The 22,692-nt window shown below is 42.7% G+C and overlaps 1 protein-coding gene across 2 annotated transcripts in view; it reads left to right on the top strand.

Annotated features, from left to right (window-relative positions):
* The window catches only part of MAP2K4 (mitogen-activated protein kinase kinase 4), a 78,086-nt gene that overhangs the window by 40,081 nt on the left and 15,313 nt on the right, over positions 1-22,692 (top strand). For both annotated transcript variants that reach the window (XM_052657179.1, XM_052657180.1), the window contains 3 exons: positions 7,804-7,978; positions 17,047-17,166; positions 21,672-21,791. In XM_052657179.1, the coding sequence (XP_052513139.1) occupies positions 7,804-7,978; positions 17,047-17,166; positions 21,672-21,791 (415 nt within the window). The remainder of the gene's footprint in view (positions 1-7,803; positions 7,979-17,046; positions 17,167-21,671; positions 21,792-22,692) is intronic.

Raw genomic sequence — 22,692 nt, forward strand, 5'->3', positions numbered from 1 at the left:
ACATCCCTGGGAAACCACGAGCATCGTCTGCTGTTAAACATCGCCATCCGTCTCCTCAACTGCCACCCCCTAGGAAACAGCAGACTGAATCTGGAAATGTATTGAGAGGTGGTTGGAACCAAAATAAGAACCAGCGTTTTGAGAGATTAGATTATGACAATGGGAAGTGTGTACATGATTTAAAATAAGTAAGTTTCATACACGAGCGAGTGAACAGAACCATTAGTTGGAGGCTTGACTCTGGTTGGAGAGCCTCTGTATTGTCAAGAGAGGGTATAGACTGTTGGCCTGGGCAGGTGAGGCCGGTGATGTCTCCTTTACCTTCTGAACACATTCATGAGTCGTGGTCGTGATGGTGGATTTCTGTCCCTGCAGCCCTTGGAAGCCTCAGTCAGTGTGTTTGGGTCTGTTTGGAAATGTTTCAGCAGTGACACCTGCCTATAGTGAAGAATCAAATGTAGACAGGGTATTCTAGTGAGAGAGGTGGAGCTGCCGAGAAAACTCCCTTTGCTCTGTGATCTCAGGGACCCCTGCCTAGTGCCTGCATCCTCACCTGTGCACCTGAAAATGAAGCCCCTGGGGTAGACTTGATGGAGATAATCACAGAATTAAGCAGAATTAAGCAGCGATGGTTAGAAGTGGATCCAAACTAGGGTTCTCCAAGAATAAGCAATACAAGCCAGCCTACTATGTAGGTGTTTCTTGGTCTCACCATACGTGGGTACAGAGGATGAACACTCAGCCCATTCTGGGCTCTCAGGCACAGTTTCCTGAAGAATGAGGCTAGATGAAGCTCATATTTTCTTTCTAATGGGATTCTGTTAGTCTGTGACTCTGGATCTTGAATACCAAACTGAGAAGTTAGGAAGCAGTAGGAATGGGAGTTCTCTTCTCTTCTTCCTTTAACAAGATATTTTGTGTGTTAAGTGCCACCCATGGTGAACTGTATGCTTTAGAGAAGAATTCAAACCCACTACAATGACTTTAACTTTTAATGTTTCTATCGGCACCTAGGTATACGTAAGGAAATAGAGTGAGATAAGGTTTAAAGCACATAGGTTAATCATAGTTTACACAAGCTAACAATTTAACACTCCAAGGTTCAAAAATATACTAGGTTTTAGTAGATATATAAAATACATACTAAATGTGTCTGCTAATTTATTTCTATAAAATCTTTTTTCTCACTGGCTTATTTGGATAAATGCTCCCCCAAAATATTAAAAGCTTGAGAATATAGTCTCATAATAACATGTTTAAAAGACAGTTCACATAGTAATAGTGTCAAACATTAGCTATAGGTTAGGAATGAAAGTGGTTCAGCCTCTTGGTTCATATTTGTTTGAGGAACTAAAATTCTGATTTTGTAAAAGTAATTTCATATTTGTAGTACAAAATGATACGTGAGTAGCAGCCACCTGCTAAAACATTTAAGAAACACAGGTGAAAATATGAAACATAGAAAATTAAGACAACTTAATGCTAAATGCTATGTCTGATCACTAATAACAGTACAGGGTAAAGAAAAAAGGTACCCAGGGTTTCTCTTCCAACATTGCTGCAGAGACTGCCTGTGGTAGGGGACCCCCCTGAGCCTCTGGTCTCAAATTCAGAGAGCGTCTTCATTCCCTTTTCTGTCCTGCCCACTCTTGGTAACCACAGAAAGTAGCTGGGGAGGGGGGTAGGAGGAGGAGACATGGATGCTGACCTGTTCCGCTGGCTAGCGTGGTCATTCTGAGATGTGTTGGAGGTGGATGCAGGGGAGGACTGGAGCAGCAGATGGACTGAGAGATGTAGTTTGTACGTGCCGCTGTCAGTCGAGAGCACAGTGCTGGAGAGCAAGGAGGCTGGGCGCGGTCCATCTGCCTTGGGAGCAGCCAGTGTCCTGATTGGTGATGCGCTGAGCCCTGGATGCCTCAGACCGCGTGCTTTCAACTGTAGACATGTGACAGGCACACCCCGTTCACACAGAGTGGGGTCCAGGGAAGCCAGTCTGTGTCTCTCCCTCTCAACAGTTTTATCAAGGGGTAATTGACACAGAATAATCTGCACGTATGTAAAAGTGTACGTTTGCTAGGTTTTGCTGTGTGTGCCCATGAAGCCATCACCACAGGCAAGAAGGCAGACATGTTCATTATCCCCAAAGTTTCTTCCTGCCCCCTGATGGTTTTTCCATCTAGACATTTGATTTGGTGGTTCTCTCCATTCTTTAGTTTTTTGAACACATGGAATGCAATCATAAGCACTGTTTCATTGTGCTTATCTGCTCATTCTTGCCTCTCTGTCATCTCTGGGTCACTTTGAGTTGATTGCTTTTTCTCCTTGAGATGGTTCCTAGTATCTTGCTTCTTTGCATACTTGATTTTATATTGCGTGGCAGATATGGAGTGCTGGCTATTTTTATATCTTACGTATTTTTGAGCTTTTTTCTTTGGTTAAGTTACTCAGAAATACTTGGATCCTTTTGGGTCTCACTCTTTAGCTTTGGTAGGCGAGACCGGATCCTTCTGTGTGCTTTCTCGAATTCCCCGTGAATATGGAGTTTTCTACTTTGCAGGCAGGGATTGTTGTATGAGCTTCGGTATCCTTCCCTATTATGCTTTTGGGTAGCTCTTTCCTCAGGCTTATGTAGGTTCCTCATAAGCTTGTGCTGATCAAGGGACCCCTCCTGCATGTCTCTGGGGTTCTTCTGTGCAGCTCTCTTATCCAGCACTCTGCCTTGAGAACGCAGTCTCCCCAGACTCCCAGACCCAACACCTTCACGTGAGGGTCCGCCTGAACCTGCCCTGTGCTGCCGTCTGTGCAGTCTTTTCTAGGTAGTAAGTTGGGGTACTGCAGGGCTCACCTTGTGTATTTCCTGCTTCTCGGGTCTCACTGCCCTTTGGTGCCTGCTGTCCAGGGTCTTCAAGACCTTTCCATATATTGTCTGATTTTTTAGTTGTCAGTCTGTCTCCTGATGCTCCATAGTACCCTGAACACAAGTTTCATAAGACACTCATCGTGAGATGGGAGGAGAGGTAGGGAATTAGGGAATCATATCTTTGATGCTTGAGAAAGAGCATCTCTGAACAGCATTCACAATCACGTCTCACATGGATGATTAGCATTTGTAATAAAGTAGAAGAAATCATGGCACTTCTTAAAAAGGATTGGAAAGTATTGAGGAGAGAACAAATTTGGATAAATAGGCAACAGAATTACTGAAAAGGGTGATAGATGAGGAAAAAAAAAGACGGTGCTAGGAAACTGAAAATGCAGTGGTGGAGTGAAATCCATATTGCATGTGGAAGTGAACTTAGATGATACTGCAGGATGGCCAGAGAATGTGGTGGGAATGATTGATTCTAAAATGCCCCAATTACTGCATTTTTTACATATATAATTTCTTAAATACAATCGGAAGGTAAACAGCACCCTGGAGAAATATGTGTAGTACAGAACAAAGGGTTGATAGGGATGTTAACAGAAAAAGAATTTTTTAGTGGAAGCAGTGGACTTCCCAGGTGGTGCTTGTGGTAAAGAACCCACCTGCCAGTGCAGGAGATGTAAGAGATGAGGGTTTGATCCTGGGTCGGGAAAATCCCCTGGAGGAGGGCATGGCAGTCCACTCCAGTATTCTTGCCTGCAGAATCCCATGGACAGAGGACCCTGGAGGGCTACAGTCCATGGGGTTGCAAAGAGTTGGACACTGCCGAAGTGACTTAGTACAGCATAGCAGAAGCAGCAACAACAAAACAAACACCGGTATGAGAGCGCTTTGGTTAAGGGGATGCTATCTCAGGTGGTTAACCAAAGAAGAAACAGTTATTTACTGAATAGTTAAGAACATCCGACTCTAAGAGTAATAGATAAAAATGCCTCCTAAGAGTGATCTAGTCACTGTTGAGGTTGGCCTCAGAGAAAAGGTGCTGTGGGCCCGGCCCAGGGGGTTCCTGCCCTGGTGCTGTGCGGTCAGTGCAGACAGACTCCCCAGGCAGTGAGATACAGCCACGTGGCCCGTGTAGTTGCACTCATGTCAACAGTGCACTCAGCGACATCTGTAAAGCAGAAAGTGTGACAGGTCACTGTGTAATAGTATCAGAAAATGCGAAAGGTGTACACTGAATTGTTCATAGTGCTTTTCTCCCATTATGATTGATTTCCTTTCTTAAATTTCTCTTCTGCCTGTGTAGCTACAGGAGAGATTAGGATTGGGTAATCCGGTTGGAAGAAGGGGTTCAGGTGCTTGTCCTGCTGCTGAATTTGCACAGCAAAGCCCTGTATGTAATAGACGTGCCAGTGGTGGGGGGTGGGGCTAGAGCCATCCCTGGTCACTTTGGCTGTGCCGTTCTATTTCTTTAAAAAAACAAGCCCACCGTCCTGTGTACAAAGCCGCGGGCAGTTATTAACACGCATTAGATAGAAATAAAACTTTTCTCCGTGCCCAGTCTGATTATGTTCCAGAACATTATGTCACAGTTCTTTGACTTTTTAGGTATCAGTAGGATTTCAGACGGAGAAGGCAGTGGCAACCCACTCCAGTACTCTTGCCTGGAAAACCCCATGGGCAGAGGAGCCTGGTAGGCTGCAGTCCATGGGGTCACTACGAGTCGGACATGACTGAGCGACTTCACTTTCGCTTTTCACTTTCATGCATTGAAGAAGGAAATGGCAGCCCACTCCAGTGTTCTTGCCTGGAGAATCCCAGGGACGGAGGAGCCTGGTGGGCTGCCGTCTATGGGGTCGCACAGAGTTGGACACAACTGAAGCGACTTAGCAGCAGCAGCAGGATTTCAGAAACTCATAGATTAGTCTGGGTCAAAGAAGGAACAGTAATTAAAATACAGTAGTGATGATTCGGTATTAATGGACAAGTTGCTCATTTCTGTCCCAAAGAACAATTATCAGAGAAAGTACTCAGCCATACAGATGGCCAATAGGCACTTGAAAAGATGCTCAATATCACTAATTACGAGAGAAACACAAACTATAATGATGTATCACTGACCTGTCAGAATGGCCATCATCAAAAAGTATACAAGTAGTAAATGCTGAAGAGAGCGTGGAGAAAGGAGAATTCTCATACAGTGTTAGTGGGAATGTAAATCAGTGTCACCACCGTGGAAAACAGTATGGTGATTCCTTAAAAAACTAAAAAAGCTACCATATGATCTATCAGTCCCACTCCTGGGTATATATCTGGGGGAAAAAACCCTCTAATTTGAGAAGAAACGTGCACCCCAAGGTTCATAGCAGCACTGTTTATAATAACCAAGACATGGAACCAACCCAAGTGCCCATCAACAGATGCTTGGCTTACTCAGCCATGACAAAGAATAAATGACTGTGATTTGCAGAGCCATGAATGAATCTAGAGAGTAGTATACTTGGTAAAGTAAGTCAGACAGAGAAGGGCAAATATACATGTGTGGAATCTAAAGAAATAATACAAATGAATCTATTTACAAAACAGAAACAGAGTCACATAGAAAACAAATTTATGGTGCTGACACCCCTCGCCTTGGGGATGGCATAACTGTAGCATGTTATTCTGTGATTTTTGCAGCTCTTTTCCTGTCTAACTGAGAAAGTGGATCTCTGGGTAAAAATCACGTTCTCCTGTTCATCTTTTTCTTTCAGCAGCTTTATTGAGGAGGTATCACCCATACACCATACAACTCACCCATTTAAGCTGTATGATTCTATCACTTTGAGTATATTCAGAGTTGTACACCTATCACCTTACTCAATTTGTGAATGTTTTCATTAGCCCGAGAAGATAACCCACATCCCTTATCTGTCAATCTGTTCACTTTGAAAAAGAAAAAAAGGAGCTTATCCAGAAGCCCTACAGCAGGTCTACAGTAAGCTGAACCGTTTGCAGAGATATTTATAATTCTAAAATTTGATCTTTGTGGCAGTATTATAACTGTTGTTTTTGTGTGACTATGTAGCAATGAAATATTCATTTCATTTCTCAGGAATGCTAATGGTAAATGTTATGTGATACATTGTAATCATGAGTGATAGCCTTTGCTGTATTCTGTTGGCTGGAAACAAGCCACAGGTCCCCTCTGTGTTCAAAGAGAGGTGCTTACATAGAGATGTGGATACTGGGAAAGTGGAGGTCACAGGCACCACCTTACAGCCTGTCTGCCATGACCCTCAGCATTGGGCCAGTGCTGACTATCTCACCAGTGATTAAACTGAGCCATAGAGATTTTCTTGTCGGTGGTCATAGAACAGTAGTCATTATATATGGAACTTCTTTATGTTAGAGTATTTCCTGGCTTAATCTCTCTACCTACTTCAATGGAAAAGTAGGTAGAGACCCACTTGCTTCGATCTGATTCCATCTTAGGCAGTTCAAGCTTTACACCTGAATGGTCACTTATGCCACTGGTTTCTGGGCTTCCTGTGACTCAAGATGCTAGGTATATATAGTACTGGTGAAAGTGATTTGTAAACTGAAAAGAACTTGTATGGATGAAACCTGGCACTGTGACTTACCAAAGTTATGGTTTGAGAATCTGGCATTTGGAATGCTGGTTTACTAAGTTTTTATTTAGACAAAGTGTATTAACTTTTTAACTATAACCTTGACTCTGATGTTATTATTACTGGTATAAATGATTATTCTGGGAGAGTGATTTTAAAATTCTAAGTACACGAGAAGCTTAAAAGTAACTATAAAAAACAGTCGTGCTAATCTGAGAAAACTTCTAAATTTTGAAAGAAGAAATAGATAACCGATCATGTTCTTGCTTGTATCACGAGATCAAGTTTTAAAAGTTTCTGATCATTTACTATGAAATGGAAAAACTGTAGATAATATTCAATGGAGTCTTTTTCTTTATGTCTGCTGCAGTCTTTGGTTTGATACAGTTCATTCCTACACATGGGTGTGTGTGCAAGAGAGAAACCAAAAAACGTGATTGATGTAACATTTTTCATTGGATTTGGTTTTTTACGAAGTATGGTTAGAAGTTAATATTTGATCTCCAGCTCACATTTTGGAGGTGCTTTTTTTATGTAATGAAAATCTGTAACAAGTGAGTTCTTCTGTCCATGAAGCTTTTTTTTCCCCATCCATTGCTCTCTGCTCATCAAGGACTGAGAGGCTCACATGGCAGTGCTCCTGTTGGAGCCAGCTGGCTAGCTGTTCACCTGTTCTCCCTCCACAGCATGGCGTTAACAAGGAGCAGGGCAGTACCCTGAGGTGCTAGTCCCAAACTTTGCTGGCATCACCTGGGTGTCTTAAAATACCCTGTTTTCTGACCTCTGTGCCCACATATTCTGATTTGATAGCCATATGATGATGCCTGGGCGTTGGGAGTTAATACATATCCCCAGGTGCTTCTGATGGATGGCAGAGTTTGTGAACATCTAGCTGTATTAAAGACCGAGGACCTGGAATAATCCATGTTGGGTCAAGCAGGATAAGAGATTTTTGAAAATAAGGTTCGTAGCACCTGGGATTCTGGATTTGATAATGCAGTTTTGCAAAGTCTGGAAAAGATCTTGTATTTGGAAATGTAACTGGTGTGCAGTAGGAGTTTCTTCCCCAAATGGAAGTTTGGCTTTATGAGTCCCATTAAATCTGTGTTTGTCAACTCCCTAAGTTTAGGCCTTTCTTAACTGGGTGTGTGAAAAACCAAAATGGCACAAGCAAATGAACAAACAAATCCCCAGAAACTCAGACTGTTTTAGTAACTAATGAGGAAAGAAATTTTCCCACACATTAATCAGTGCTAGCTAAAAAAGAAAAAATAAAGTCGAAACCTATTTAAAATGTGGAAAAATTGCTTCCTAATATCTTAACAGAGAGAGACTGAGAACACACAGCATTGAGTCGTCAGGAAAACTGAAGATCTCCCCTGAGCAGCACTGGGATTTCACTGCAGAGGACTTGAAAGACCTCGGAGAGATTGGACGAGGAGCTTACGGTTCTGTCAACAAAATGGTCCACAAACCCAGTGGGCAAATAATGGCAGTTAAAGTAGGTGATGCCCGCGGTTGTTCTGGGTACTTTAACCCGTGAGGCGTGGTGTCTGGGCGTGGCGGTGCCGCTGCTCTGCCCCTGCTGTCGTGGTTACCCGTGGGGCCACACAGCTCTTCCCCCTGGTTCTTCTGCGGGCGGTGTTCTTAACTGCTGGCATGTTTTCTCCCATCTGGAAACATGAATTGTGACCTGTGCATGTTCCCTGCACCCCTGGCATGATGCATTAACGTGTTTTGAACTCCAGGCCCTTCGCTGCCAAGGTGAGTTCCGGTCGGGCGGCCACACCCTGGGGACCTGGGCGGTGCTGCGGGGCGCCAGGCGGGAGCCGGACGAGGAGGCTGCGCTCTGGGTTGGGCGGGGTGCGGGGCTAGGGCTAACAGCAGGCTCACTGACGGTTTCCCGGAAACCACGCACATGCTGTTGCCACTAACCTCAACCTTACTCGGTCCTGACCGGCTCGGCTGCTCTGTGTGTATTTCATCTCCAATCGGTAGGGCCCCGCGCCCAGGGTGTGCTGACACGCGTGCTCTGCGATGGTGCTGTCGCCTCTGTCAGTACCGTGACTGTCGTGAGGGCCACACGTGCAGCTTGGCCCGAACACGGTACCTGGCAGGCTGACGTTGGCACCTGGGAGGAGCCGAGAGTTTCCACCTGACTCCCCATGTCAGTGTAGTTGTTCATCTGGTCATTCAGATGTTTAACTGAATGTTCCCTCTCTGTAAGATATTTCAGGAAAATTGATGATGGCCGGGGGCAATTTTAAATGAAAAAGGGAAACACGAGATAAGGCCACACTCTCATCGAACTTAAAATTCTTGCGGGAACAAATACTTTCCCAGTTGGTAAGAATTGAGAATGGATTTGCAGACAGACAAGCGCCATCATCTTCCTGTTAGCCCCCCGACTTGAAAGGTTATCAAAATGACTTGATGAGAGGAGTTGCCTGTTTCCTGCTTAACATTTGGGAGTGGATTTGTGTCACGTAAATGTAAAAACGCTTCCTGTATTCAAGTTTATTGTGAGTGAAGTGTTACTCTTCTAGCCTCCTTCACTGTTGAGCAGTTTTCTTTGCTGGGTTGTGTAAAACTGATGAAAAATTGATGGTGGGACGAAATTGTAGGATTCTCCCTATGGAGCCTAACCTGTTCTTGGCCATATTTCTTTGACAATGTGGTGAGAACTATAGACTTTTTCTTGGGAAGATGCTTACATATACAACATTTTGCATGTAACCACAGACCTCTCAACATGCACAGGCTGGAACCTCTGCTCTGGGTTATCTGTTGAATGAAAGTGTTGTCTTCCTTGGAATGTAAAATAACTCCTCTTTATGTTGTGCACTGTAGCGTGAGTGGAAAGAAGCCGTCTTCTCTAGGCTGCTCTGCACAGGCTTCGCGTTGTCCTTGCGCACTGTCCGTGCCTGACACTCACTTTTACGTGGCAGAGGTTGGAAGAGAAACTGTCCTATAAACTGAAGTTCTAGACTTTTCTCCCAGGTGCCAGGGAAGGTGCTTTTAATAATTCTGTCCCGCTTTTTTCAGTCTGCGCTTCACTCTGTCGGTCAGCAGCATAATCTGTTTTGGTAATACGGACAGACTGTAGCCAGGGTTAATAAGTTTTAAAGGTAGACAAAGAAGTTCCTTCATTGTGATGTTGAAGATTTTGATTTTAATTTGCTGACATTTGCAACTCTACAATGCTTACTCAAGTTTTGAAAGAATTTAAGAGAGAAACTGGGAAACTGTCTGCCGCCCGTCATCTGACTGAGAAACGCTTCTCAGGTGGTCTTGGCACCTGCAGACGGATGCCTGTCACATCTGCACTCAGCAAGTGATACTGTCTCTTGATCACGTTGAATTCTTGAGCAAGCATGATAATTTAGCATGGGGGCTGCTGGGAGGGCAATTTAAAAAGAAGGAACAAATGAGACATGGCCACGTTCTCGCTGAACTGGATAATGTGACGTTCCATTCAGGATATTGATCGGGCGTAACGATTGGAATCGTGAATTCGAATAATGATGGAAGAGTAAGTGTGCTTTCATGTAATTAAAAGTTGGCACCCGTTTGAGGACTGATACATGCCATAACTGCACATTTTAAGATGTGTCGTTGTTGGTCTCTTTGAAAGTACTTAGCTTTTCCTCACACCCGAGAGAGTCTGTTTGCTCATCATTTCGGCTCACAGACCAGATCGACAAGTACAGATACACAGAGGCATTGTGTGATTAAGGATTTAAGTGTGACTTTTCACATGGACGGCTCTATTCCTGATCAAGCGCTGGGTTTAGCTCTGAGATATGGAGATTTAAAGGAACTGTGAGATAGCGGTTCACACTCTTGCGAGTCCTCCTTGATGTCAGGGAAATGAGATGGCCACTTGAAGTAACTCGTCTGATGCACTTTGGGAATGTATTGCCACAGGGTCTTTTAGAGGTCAGGAAGGACGTCCTCTGACACTGGCCCTTCGGGCTTGGATCAGCATCCTCTGCAATAACATTTCATGCCCCAATTTGCATGATGGTGGAATAACCACTGGACGAACACATGAGACACACAATCACCGTCCTCTGGGAGGGAAGTAGGTGTCTGCTTAGCTCTCTGGCAGGGCTGGTTGTCATGGGGAAGGAGCCCACGGTTCAGACCAAACAACTGAGGAAGCAGTCAGGGTTAGAGAAATTCAGATCTGGGAGAAACCCCTAGCGGAGTTAGTCCCAGATGATCAGAATCTGATCCAGGCAAATCCAGGGACACCGGAGGGAAGAATCAAGAAGAGCTGCCTGTGGCTAGAGTGGGGAGGGACGGCTAACTAGGATTGCCACCCAAGGGCCGGAGGAGCGACCTCATGCAGGCCTGGACCACTGCTGCCCTGTTGGTAGGTCCAGGTTGACTTTTTGAAGGAGCCTGCCCAGTTCTTGTTTGTAGGGAGAGTAGGAAAGAATGAAAATGGAAGGGAGAGGGAATAAAAGAGAGTGAAGATGGAAGGCAGTGGGGTTAACAGGGGAGTCAGATTCTCATCTCAGTGGAGAATGGACCTGATCTGACCGTTGGGTGGGGTAGGAAGGTGTAAGGATTGTCATTGTTAAGATGAGCTTTGAGTCTTCTAATTGAGAAGTTATCTGGGTTGATCGGGAAAACAGACCGGCTCTTTGAAATTTGCTGCGTAGGCCACACCGAGTTAGTGATGTGATCGTACATGCGTTGAAGGGTTTCAGGTGTCTTCCATTTTTGGTGATCTGCCTGCCTTGCTCCTTCTGTCCTGGGTTTTTCTCTACTCTTCCAGCTTTCCTGTTGCATTGGTTTAATTGTTGCTGTTCCTGAGCTGGTAACCTGATCTTGATTCCTGCATTCTTGCCTCCCCTTGGTATTTGGATCTTGATGCCAGTGTCCCTGACCTAGAATTGAGACCTAGGTTAACCCGATGGCTGCTGGGAAGGGCCAGAGCCTCCACGTGCGGTGTCAGCCCTGCCCTCCCTGGGCCACGTGATCTGCTCACTTGCAGGCCTCCTGTGTGGGCGGGCCGCTGTGGGGGGAGGTGGGGGTCTGCAGGGCTGGCTTTCATTTCCCTGCCACCTCGGGTAGTTTTGTTGATTCTCAAGGGCCCACAGTGCTAGTATTTGATTATCCAGATCACCTGTGGGATGTAGAAGCCATGGCTATCTTTTTTTGAATTGAGACTGCATTGCAGTGTCTTAAGCTCTCATTTGGCTAGATCAGAGGGCTTATTAGGAAGACCAAATGAATAGCCTCATATGATTGCGTGTTGCTAATGTTGCTTGAGTGTTGTGAATGAAACGTGTCAGTGGAGCACTTCCGGGGAGGGCGGGTCCCAAGGAATGGCAGGGCCTGAGTCCCTGGTGCTGTGGGGCTACAGCTCCTCGTGTGCAGGTTTCTTGTGCTGTTGCCCCTAGTGTTTTGCTGACTGTGGGTTCTTTCTGTTGACAGAACTGTATGTAAACCCCAGCAAATACAGTAGACAGCATTAGCGCTCTGCTGGGTGTCGCGATGGGGCGGAGTTGTGCTGTGTTTGTGCTCTTCTGGTTGGTGTGTGTTGTGATGCTTGTCCGTATCAGAAGCTCCTGGGGCGACAGCTCCGAGCAACCTTTGTTGTCCAAGTGGTGTGGTTTGGAAATGGTCGCTCTAGGTGAATCTAATCAGCCATTCAGTGTTTCTGAGGACTCTGGATACCTAGTTTCTGAAAGCCTTTGTCTTCACTTGACTGACCCGACTTGTGATGTAGGACTGTATCCCAGCTTGTGTATAATAGTTATTTGGAGAAGCGCCTGTCTCACCACACCTCTCTCTTAAGTGAGAGAGATGTTTGATACACCTCTCCACATTTTCTGCCATTCTTTGTTGTCTCACAGCCATGCCTCTGAAACTACCAGATTTCTCTCTTGTCTCACGGTATTGTCATGGCTCCCAAAGTGGTGATCCATCATTTATGATCTTCAGGCCCTTACATACTTCAGTGCTGAGGCTAACAGTGTGCTCTTTACATGTGGATGATGTCATTAGTGAAGGGGAAGATGATGCCACACTTGTCAAGACATATCAAGCTTGTCCTCAGAGCAGCTCGTCCCATGATGTGGTAGCATGTGTTTTTGGAACAGATCTCACAAGTTGTCTGATGATGCACAGCAGAAATACGTAGAAGGAATTCAGTATCCTCAGTGAGAAGAAGGGGAGGTCCTGCTGTTAATTTGATCAAGATACATTTGAAAGTTCATTAGGCAGATTCTAAGGAGTTGGATGGGCTTCCCCGGTGGCGCTAGTGGTAAAGAACCCCCTTGGCAATGTAGGAGATGTGAGACACTGGTTCAGTTCCTAGGTCGGGGAAGGACTTGGATGGTTTCGCAATTAAGAATTAGTATTCTTTCTTCCTGCCTTAGTAAAAGCGTGTGTTTTCATACTTTAAAACAAATGATTTAACACACACAGTTTGTTATTCTTTGACATTAAAGGCAATTGTACATTTGTGATCAGCATTACAAATACTTTTTTTTTTTCCTTTTTTTACAATGGTTTGTTTTGGCTAATGTTGCCATCTGCTTTGACCTTATTAGTGACAGTATGGTGAGGTATCAGGGACGTTTTTGTGTGTGATCTGTTTAGAAGACTCTAGCAGCGAAGGCTGAGATTCTTGCTGCCTCTGTGGGGCAGAGAATCTTTGTTTTGAAATGAGGAAACTGAGAATGCCTAGGATTTCCTGCAGCTCCGAGGAAGGGGGCAGCCCACTGATGCTCTGCAGTGGTTTCTGGGGTTTCTGCCTTTGCATCTGAAGTGAATGCTAGATGTTGCTGCTGGGAAAGCAGCGTATTTCTTTGTAAGGATCCAGTGTTTGTAAGAATCCAGGGGGCCTTGGGGATCTGAATGTGATTCTTGCTCCCCTAGCCCCCACCTCACTAACTGAGGTTGATCTGAAGTCAGCCACTGAGTGGCAGGGGAGTCTCCTTTGTGTTTTATTCTTAGATACTAACCTTGGGAGGAGTGTTTAGCAGGGAAAGCATCATGAACAAGGTTGCATGTCTGGCATAGCAGTGTTGGTGTTTGTGGGAAGTGGACACTTTGAAAATACGTTTATTACAATTACGTTGATTAAGAAGTCCTTATCCTCTTTGTTGTCTGATTTTAAATGAAGTGCTGTCAAGCCGTCCCTCTGTCCCTCTTTAGCTTCTGTGGAGAGGAGTCTGCCCGAGACCCCGTGCCTCGTGGCCGTGTGGGGTCTCAGTTCCCCGACCAGGCACTGAACCTGCACACCCTGCGGTGGAAGCGCAGAGCCGTAACCACTGGGCCACCAGGGAAGTCGCGCCTTGTCCACTTTAAGGTTTTGATGTCAGTAAATGAGAATTTCTTGTAACTTGAGGCATTTATCAGCACATTTGATTTCTAAACATTCAGATTATAAGAGAAGTTAGGTAGTATTGTTGGCTTCACCTTTGCTTGCATTTCCAGTGTCCTCGTTAAGGACAGATTCATAAGGGGAGGGAAGTTTGTTCTCCCTGACATGCTCCACTTACTTATTTCAAATGGGAGAAATCTTTTCCATACACATTGCTTTGATGTTCATTTAGAAAAATTTTCCTGGTAGGGACTTTGATTACTAAGTATTCTGTCACATGACTCGATTATTTAAGTGTTCTCCAATGCAAATCACTTACTGAATTATGAACTAAAATCCTTAATTTGAATCTACTGCTGTTGTAGGAGATGTATGCTTATAATTAATCCCCTCTTTGAGTCCTTTAGGCCTTTTGAATTAGTTTATTTTATTAATTACTACATATAACAAATGTTGCAGTGCGACCCTAAAGCTTTAGTATAACTGAGAGCTAGCTGCCCTTGGTCAGTTTCAAACAATTGGGATGTAATACCAGTCGCTCCCCTTGCTCTGCGCGTCACTTGGACGAGATGTTCAGAAAGTGTGCAGAGGTGATGACAAGTGTCCAGGAGCAGAATCTGTTTCATGTTTGAGCAGCAGGCCCTCCAGAAGCCACAGGTTCTCTTCTGCGCTGGCAGTAGTACTCAAGAATATTTTACAGATGAATAGGTTTTCCTCCCATGCTCACTGTCTCAAACTACAGCTGTGCCAGGCGCTCTGTCTCCAGTTTGGTTAGTAATAATCTTGTGTATCAGTCAGATACTGGGGCTTCAGTTAGGCCTGTGGTTCATGTAGTAACATGTATCCTTTCTGCAACAGCAGCAGCGTTTTTAGAAATTGATCCTCAGGAGCCAAATATTGATGATAACTACTAAGCTTTATTGTAAATATAGAAAGCCATCTAACCAGTGTACGGAAAGAAAAAACAAACTAGCAAGGAGGGCATGTTTTAAAACAGTGTTTTGTAAGTGTGTGTATTAGTATATTTACACTTGTAAATACAGAAAAATAGAAAAAAAATAGTGAAAGTGAAAAAAAAATCTTTTCATCTATTAATAGTGACAGTTCTTTAGTAGATCAAAAACTTTCCCAACCAGAGGGTCGTTTGCTTTTTCTTTCCTATTTGTTTCTAATTATTAGTTCTTTGTCCTTTAAATTTAGAAACATAGGATTGTTAAATGTTTTTAAAAAGAATTACCTTCCCAAATTAGTATTTTCACAGCTATACTTTTAAAGTAAAGTGTAAAGTGTTAGTTGCTCAGTCGTGTCCTGACTCTTTGCGACCCAATGGACTGTCGCCTGCCAGGCTCCTTCGTCCATGGGATTTTCCAGACAAGAATACTGGAGTGGTTGCTATTTCCTTCTGCAGGGGATCTTCCCATCCAGGGATCGAACCCTGATCTCCCGCATTGCAGGAGACCACCTGAGCTACCAGGAAAGTCACACTTTTAAAAGTTATATTTTTAAAACAGAAGTTAATGTAGTTTAAATGTTTATAAAAATTATCAGTGTTTTGAACAAATATAAATTACATTTCTGGACTAATTTGACTTTTTAAAAATATATCTTTTGAGCAGACATTATGCCAATGTTGATATAAAAGCAAGATTATTCTCCAGACTATGAAAATACACAAATGGGGGGGGGGGGGGGGCTGGTTCTTAATTTTTAAAGTACCAGTGTTACTTGTTTTTATTTTTCATTCTTCCTCTTTTTTTCTTATTTATCTGGGCAGGACATTCCGTGTGAGAGTTTAAAATCAGTATATACAAGATGAATTTTAATTCCTAAATTTTATTTGGTATGAGGTACTGTAGCTAGCAAGCAGGCTATAGGTATAGTTATAAAATCAAATTTGTTTGTATTTGGAATATATGGAGTTCCTCATTTAGTGTGGAAAAATAAAAAGGAGAGACTGACTTCTTTTCCTTGTATACCTGCTTATTGTCCTGTCATGTGAAATACATCTTGTGTACTCTGTGCCTCTGGCTTCTCTTCTGTAAAATGCACTCAAGAATTATAATTAACTGCCTTCATCCCTTTCAAGAACATGGAGGACACGTGCCTTGAAGTCTTTGGAAGACTAAATGCCACCTTGTGTATTTTTGTATACTAACTTGCCTTGTAAGTATGTGCTGTGTATTGTAAGTGGCGCGTATTGTAAGTGGCGCGTGTGACATTGTAAACTTTTTTATGAGATCAGCAGCTGCTTGCATGCCTCCACATGAACCTGTAACTTTGTTACTGTTTCACACTTTCTGAACCTGTTTCTTTGCTGTGCATAGTGGGAACTGTCCTCTGAACATCTCCATGTTCAGCACAGATCCTGGGGTGGGTGACGGGAGGTGGGGTCCTGGTCTTCTGTGGCCGTCTGCTGGTGTTGTGCAGAGATGTTACTGAGGGGGCGTGGGGATGTGTCCCCCAGGTCTGCACTGTAGGGATGGAGAGGGACTCGTCACCTGGGGAGCAGACAGACAGCCTTCTGCTTCCTCACTGTCAGGTTTGCGTCCACATGTGTATGTGCCCTGCAGGCTGAGTCATGGGTTGGAGGGTCAGGTAGAACTTTGTTTCTAACATACAGAAAGTGTGGTGAAGGGGGGATGCCAGTATAGGGTTTTGGAGACTCGGGTTGTAGTCTGGGGGCTGGTTCTCACTTTTACCTGTTCTGGGCTGTTTTCCACATGTGAAGGAGGAGGCGGCTGGGCATAAGGACGCAGGGGGAGCGAAGGGGGCCATTCTTGCACTGAAAGCCTTGCTTGCATACCGTTCTGAAATGGTGACTAACAGCATGTAGAGTCCTCAGAACTCCTGAGGATTGTTTCTGTGAACTGGCTCAAGGCTGGCTCCTCAGGACTTTCTTTGTATTTGCATGTGGGGCTGGTTTTCAGTGCCCCACAGCTTGATTGCATTCCTGCCAGCGTGATCAGTGAGCACTTGTGGTTAAAAGCCTGGGTCCCTCAAAGCATTCCGAAGGGCTGTACTGTGCAGGTTTTTTTTCTAAGTGCTATTGTGGTTTTCAGTGATAAATTGTTCTTATAAAGTATAAGAAAGATTATAATTTTTATGTGTGGTTCTTTAGTATTTGTGAAGTTTGCTTGGGAATTTTCAATCTTGTAGAAGTGGCTTTTCTCTAGTTTGTAAAGTCATTTTGTGTTTTTGTGATGTCTTTTGTCCTTCTTTTTCAGAGAATCCGGTCGACAGTGGATGAGAAAGAGCAGAAGCAGCTCCTCATGGATTTGGATGTAGTGATGCGGAGCAGTGACTGCCCGTACATTGTTCAGTTCTATGGCGCGCTCTTCCGAGAGGTAGGAACAGGCCACGTGGGTCTTAGCTGACCAGTGAACAGCTACTTGGAATAAGTAAGAGAATGGCAGCATTTGATTCTCATCTTCAGTTAAATGCCTTACATTAGTAATATGTTGATTTCTCAACATTTTAGTATATCACTGTGGTAATTTACTCCTAATTTCTGCTGCTCATGTTCCTTGGATTGGAGGTGAATTTGTCATTTGTGAATGCCGTATTTCCTTCTTCATTTATGAATATTTTCTGTTTTTTAAGAACCTGGCACATCAGCTGGCTTCTAAATATGTTACTGTTTTTAGATCTATCTCTTTTGTCCTTGAGCTCCCTCAGTACCCCCCAACCCCCTTTTTAAACCTTTATTGATTTCCATCATCTGCCTTTAACACAAGCATTTATTCGTGTCCACCCACAATCCTGAGTAAAATCCATCAGACATTAACAGCTATGGTAGAAATCCTTTCATTTTATTCCATTTTCTAGATTTTTATGTAGAAACTAGCGCTTCAATTTTTTGGTTTCAGGATCATGTTTCTCTTTTGGCCTCTGCCTATTCTGTGTCCTGATGTAGGTTATCACTTCTGCCTCCAGCTCTCAGCATACTTACTGGCTTCCGGTCACCCCGCTACCTAAAGCAGGAAGTGAGTTAGGTCAGGAAGAAGAGCTGGAGCTATCAGTGAATACATGTGGTGTCGTGGACAGTTGTCACACTCCTGTGATGTTCATTTAGGGGAATGGGACTTGAGCTGAACTCTTAAGCATTTTAAATACTCATTCTCAGTTTGAAAATGTTAGGATGAGCCAGTACCAGCAGGTTTGTTATGAACTGGTGAGAAAAAAATGTGTCCCACCCCTTCTCCTTTTTGGGACTGGGTCACAGAGAGTATAGTCTTGGTTTTGTTATTGTTATTGACTTAAAAAATACTATGTTGCAAGACTGAACTGAATGTTACACTGAATAGACGTATGTACTAATAGAAATATGAACTCTTAAAATTAGAGAAGACCTTAGAGGTTCGACAGTTAATTCTTCGCTAGTCCTGAGGTTTTTTATGTCTCTTTCTGTACTCTTGATAGATGATGATAGGAACTGGTAGCGTTCTCCTTCATAATACTGCCATCCCTTTGTTGAATCACTAGTTAATCACTTCGTAGTTCTAGACTTCCTTAGCTGCTTCTCCTCCTATCCTTGTACTTTTGACTTGAGTGTTCATTTTTATGACCAGGTCTATTGAATTTGTTAATTTTCTTCCCCATTTCACATAGTGTTATATCAGTCACACCAGCACACACAGTCAAGAGTACAGACACAGAGCTGTACCCTGGACTGAAGCATTATACACTGTCATTCTGTTTGCAAGATGATGATGAATCTGGAGCTTTCTTCATGTTGCACAGGTTATATAAGAGGCAGTGACATTGGCTGAATTTAGTCACCTCCTCCCTTTCTGACCCTACTTCTGTCATATATTTTTCCTTTCCTTCCCTGCATCTCCCCACTCCCCGCAACACACACACACGTGTTTAGTATAACTACGGAAGTAAAATTGACAGTTGGCTGCGCTGTGGGAGGGTTATCAGCATAATCAGGATAACGAACGTACCCATCTCTCCTCAGCTTCCTTGTGCCCCAGAAGCACTATACACACTCCTCTCTACGGCATTGTCCTCAGGCAACCGCAGGCCTGTTTTCTGCCGTGTGAATTGATTTGCATTTTCTACGGTTTTATGTAAATGGAACCATACAGCATCTACCACTCATTTGTTTGTTGTCTTTCACTCAGCATAATTACTAATATTTTGCAGTTCAGTTTCTTTCAAAGAATTCTATTCAGGTTATCTGTTTCTCCTTGAGTGACCCTTGGTTGTTTGATTATATTTTCAGAAATCTGTGCCTTTTACCTAACCTGTCAAGTTAGTTGGTATAAAGTTATTCATAACAGCTCTATACTATCATTGTAACAGCTGTGGAACCTTTAGTGATGTTACCTCCCTCTCTCTCTCACACTCCTGATATGACTTGTATCTAATTTATTTTTTCCTGATTAACCTGGTGAGACGTTTTGCCTCATTTATTAGATGTATTCCCAGCTGTTTTTTCCTTTCCAAATGAGTGGTGTCGTTTTAAACATTTCATTTTCTAGGTGCTTGCTTCCATTTGGTATATAAAAATTACGTTATTGGTTTTGTCTGGATATAGTCTCTGAAACCCTTATCTTGATCTTAGTAGCTAAATTTCGCTAACCTCCACCTTCCGGTTCAGTAAATCCACATTCAGTAATTTTTATTTTTGTGTTTCAATTGTATGGTAATCCTGTGTTTTGCTTGAACATGGAAGTAATGTTGCTGTCAGTGCCTTCTGAGGCACCTCTGACTATTCCTCTTTTTTTTTTGTAAACGCAGCTCATTGCTGCTGTCCCCAGTTATGGCTCAAAGGAACTGCCAGGAGAAAAACATTTCCATTAGTTATGTGCCTTAGAAACTACGAGGATTTCTCCCTCATTCCATGATCACTCTTTGTCTTTTGGTTGCTTTCATATTTTCCATCCTTTCCCCCTTTCCCCTCATTTTCTTAACTCTTGTTTTTAGCCCCTGCTGGGCACTTTACTTTGTGCTTTACATGAGTTAACTCACTTGATGTTCATCAGAGTCCACTGAGGATGGGGCTATCCCATGTCATAGATGTGGAGTTGACGGGGCCCAAGCTGATGCGATTCATAGGGTCGCAAAGAGTCTGGACATGACTGAGCAACTGAACTGAACTGAAAGCTGATGCAAGTAGAAAGTGGGAGAGCCTGAATGAGTACATCAGGCCTTCACACTCTTAACAGTGATTTTCCCACTTTACTCTGTTACTGCAGTTAAGCTCCCTCCTCACTGTTTTTGTAAGTAGGTGGGTTAAATGTACTTTTTCTGTAATTAAGAAATTCTAGTAAATCTGTTGAAATGGTGTCTTTAGATTAAAAATAAATTCAGGTATGTGTGTTAGGTTAATAGTGTTAGTCTCTTGTGAAGGCTGAAGAGCACTGAAAAGAGAAAGAGACCTTAAGAGGAAAGTTTGGAATAACTATAAGTGCAGGTTCCCTGTGTCAGATCTGCTTTACAAGCCATCATTCTGCAGAGGTGTGGAGCTGTGTGACTATGGTAGCAGCTGGTTCTGCTTTAAGAGTGAGGTTATTCATCTCAGCAGTCATGACCGCATGTGCACTCTCTGCATGTAAATGAGGTGTCCTGCACTGTAGGTGTTGTTAGGAGAGCGGAGTTAAGTCAACTGGATTCTGTCTACAGCTCTGTCACTGATTAGCAGTGTCATTCCGAACAAGCCGCTTTACTTCAGCAGGCATTGATCTCTCAGATTATCCGGGCCGAGTGTTGGGGTGGGAGGTCCGTACGAGAAAAATCTCTGAGGATACATCTGGATCCAAAAATTAGTAACCACACGCAGAATTTTGTACAGGTAATTTTTGTCATCATCCATATCTCTTTCCATTCTCTGGGTGCTGAGTAGCCCTTGTTTACATGTGCACGCAGCGGACAGCGCTGTGAACGTGGCGTTTGCTTGCAGTCGTGTTTTCTCATGCGTGCCTGGTGAGCTGTACGGTTTTCAAAATAATTGTGTCTAATCCTTTTAATAATGTACTTTTTCTTGTGAGATTGTTCAGAGGTTTCTAGTTTGTTTTTGTTTCTTTTTTCCTTTTGTAATTTGTGAACTATTTAAGTTAGATCTCTAGTCAGGGAGGGAGCCTATCAAAGAGTATAGGCACTTTTATTTCTCTTGTTTTATTGTCAAATTGCATTCAGGCTGGTTTAAAACACCCTACAGTGCTGCCAGTAGGTTTTGAATGGTTTGGTTTGAGTATAGCCAGCATTTGTTCATTTAAGGAGTATTTACTGAGCCCTTTGTCCTGGTGGAGTGTGTGTTCCAATAGGAAAGATGAGTGAAAAACATAAGCTGAGAAGAATGGTATTTTATATTAGCAGATGGGGAGCACTCTACGAGTAGGGCAGGTAATGGGATGTGAAGAGGATGACTTGCCCTGGGAATCAGGCATTTTCAGCGTTGGCCACTGAGAAGGTAGCGTTTGAGCAAGGACTTTAGGCATTGGGTTTGCTTTATGTATATTTTTCTTTCTTTTTTATGAATTTGAGAAGCTGATATAATATCTCGATTACTGTAATCTGTTTACTTTCTTAGTGAGAACAGTCTCCCACATATTTTCTATTTTTATATTTAATTTGGCAAAGTTTGAAAATTTCATGAAAATCCAAAGGTTTTCTATGTAAGACTGTGCCTGTCCTTAAAATTAAGAGTGGAGATAATTGGGCAACTAAATTTGTGTTTGAACATAAGAATATTCAGTCCAGGGCTTTAATAAGGAACAAAAATTACCACTCATTTAAAGTTTAAAAAAAAAATTCTTCTCCCATTGTATTTCTGTTTTAAGTGAAGGAAAGTTGTGCTTAATGTTAAGCTGTGTAAGAGTGACTTGTGTCTGTTATTTTGTAGGGTGACTGTTGGATCTGCATGGAACTCATGTCTACCTCGTTTGATAAGTTTTACAAATATGTATATAGTGTATTAGATGATGTTATTCCAGAAGAAATTTTAGGCAAAATCACTTTAGCAGTAAGTACATGGTTTTCAAATTGTTTGGGCTATGTATACATGCATAAAGATGTTGCTGGAGTTCTGAATGTCCTTCACAGAATGGTATTGACCTTCCTGGAAAATCATTTGTAATAGGAAAAGAGACAAAATCTCTTCTGCGGGGTCATTAACAAAATAAGTCATAAGAACAATTTTCAAAGTAGCAATCTAGAGATACTTTTCATTGTTGAAAAGTACATGTTGAAATCATACATTTCAATAGTAAATACTGCAGTGTTCTTGTCATTAAAATCCTAGTGAGCCATAATAGATTGTGCTGTAAATAAGGCAAGAAAAAAGCAATTTTCTGTTTCTCTTTCCTTTGTTTCTTTAACTATTTTTAAATAGGTTATATTATTACAGTTCCCCTTAAATTAATTAGAATTGCAGCAGTTTCCTTGAAGTTCTTTAAGTGAAACTCTTAACCCAAGTCTGTTTTCTTTTGCTTTAAGATTTGGGCTGTTCTGTCTAAACTAAAATTGTTGACCAGCAATTTCAGTAACCAACATTACTACTAATTTGATAAAATAACTTTTTACCATAGTTGAAAAAAAGAAACAAAGTACTGTTTAGCTTATGTATTTATAGTTTTGAAAGTGAATTCACAATCATTTTCTTTCTTGTTCTTTTAGCTAACAAAGGTCATTCACAATTTTTTCATAAAAAGTAACACATTATTTTTAATAGGGTATAATTAATAAGATTTCTTAGAAACCCCTGAGAATCTGAATTAATGGTGACCTGGGTTAGTGGCTGTGTAAACTAAACTTCATAGGAAACTGTAAGCTAGGTATTCTGGCTTCCTGTAATTTCCTCTTTCTTCCTTGCCTCCTCCACATCCAGTATGATCTGCTGTTAATTGTCAGTTTATTTGCTTAAT

This window comes from Budorcas taxicolor, chromosome 19 (genome assembly GCF_023091745.1).
Source record: "Budorcas taxicolor isolate Tak-1 chromosome 19, Takin1.1, whole genome shotgun sequence".
In the NCBI taxonomy this organism is placed as follows: Eukaryota; Metazoa; Chordata; class Mammalia; order Artiodactyla; family Bovidae; genus Budorcas; species Budorcas taxicolor.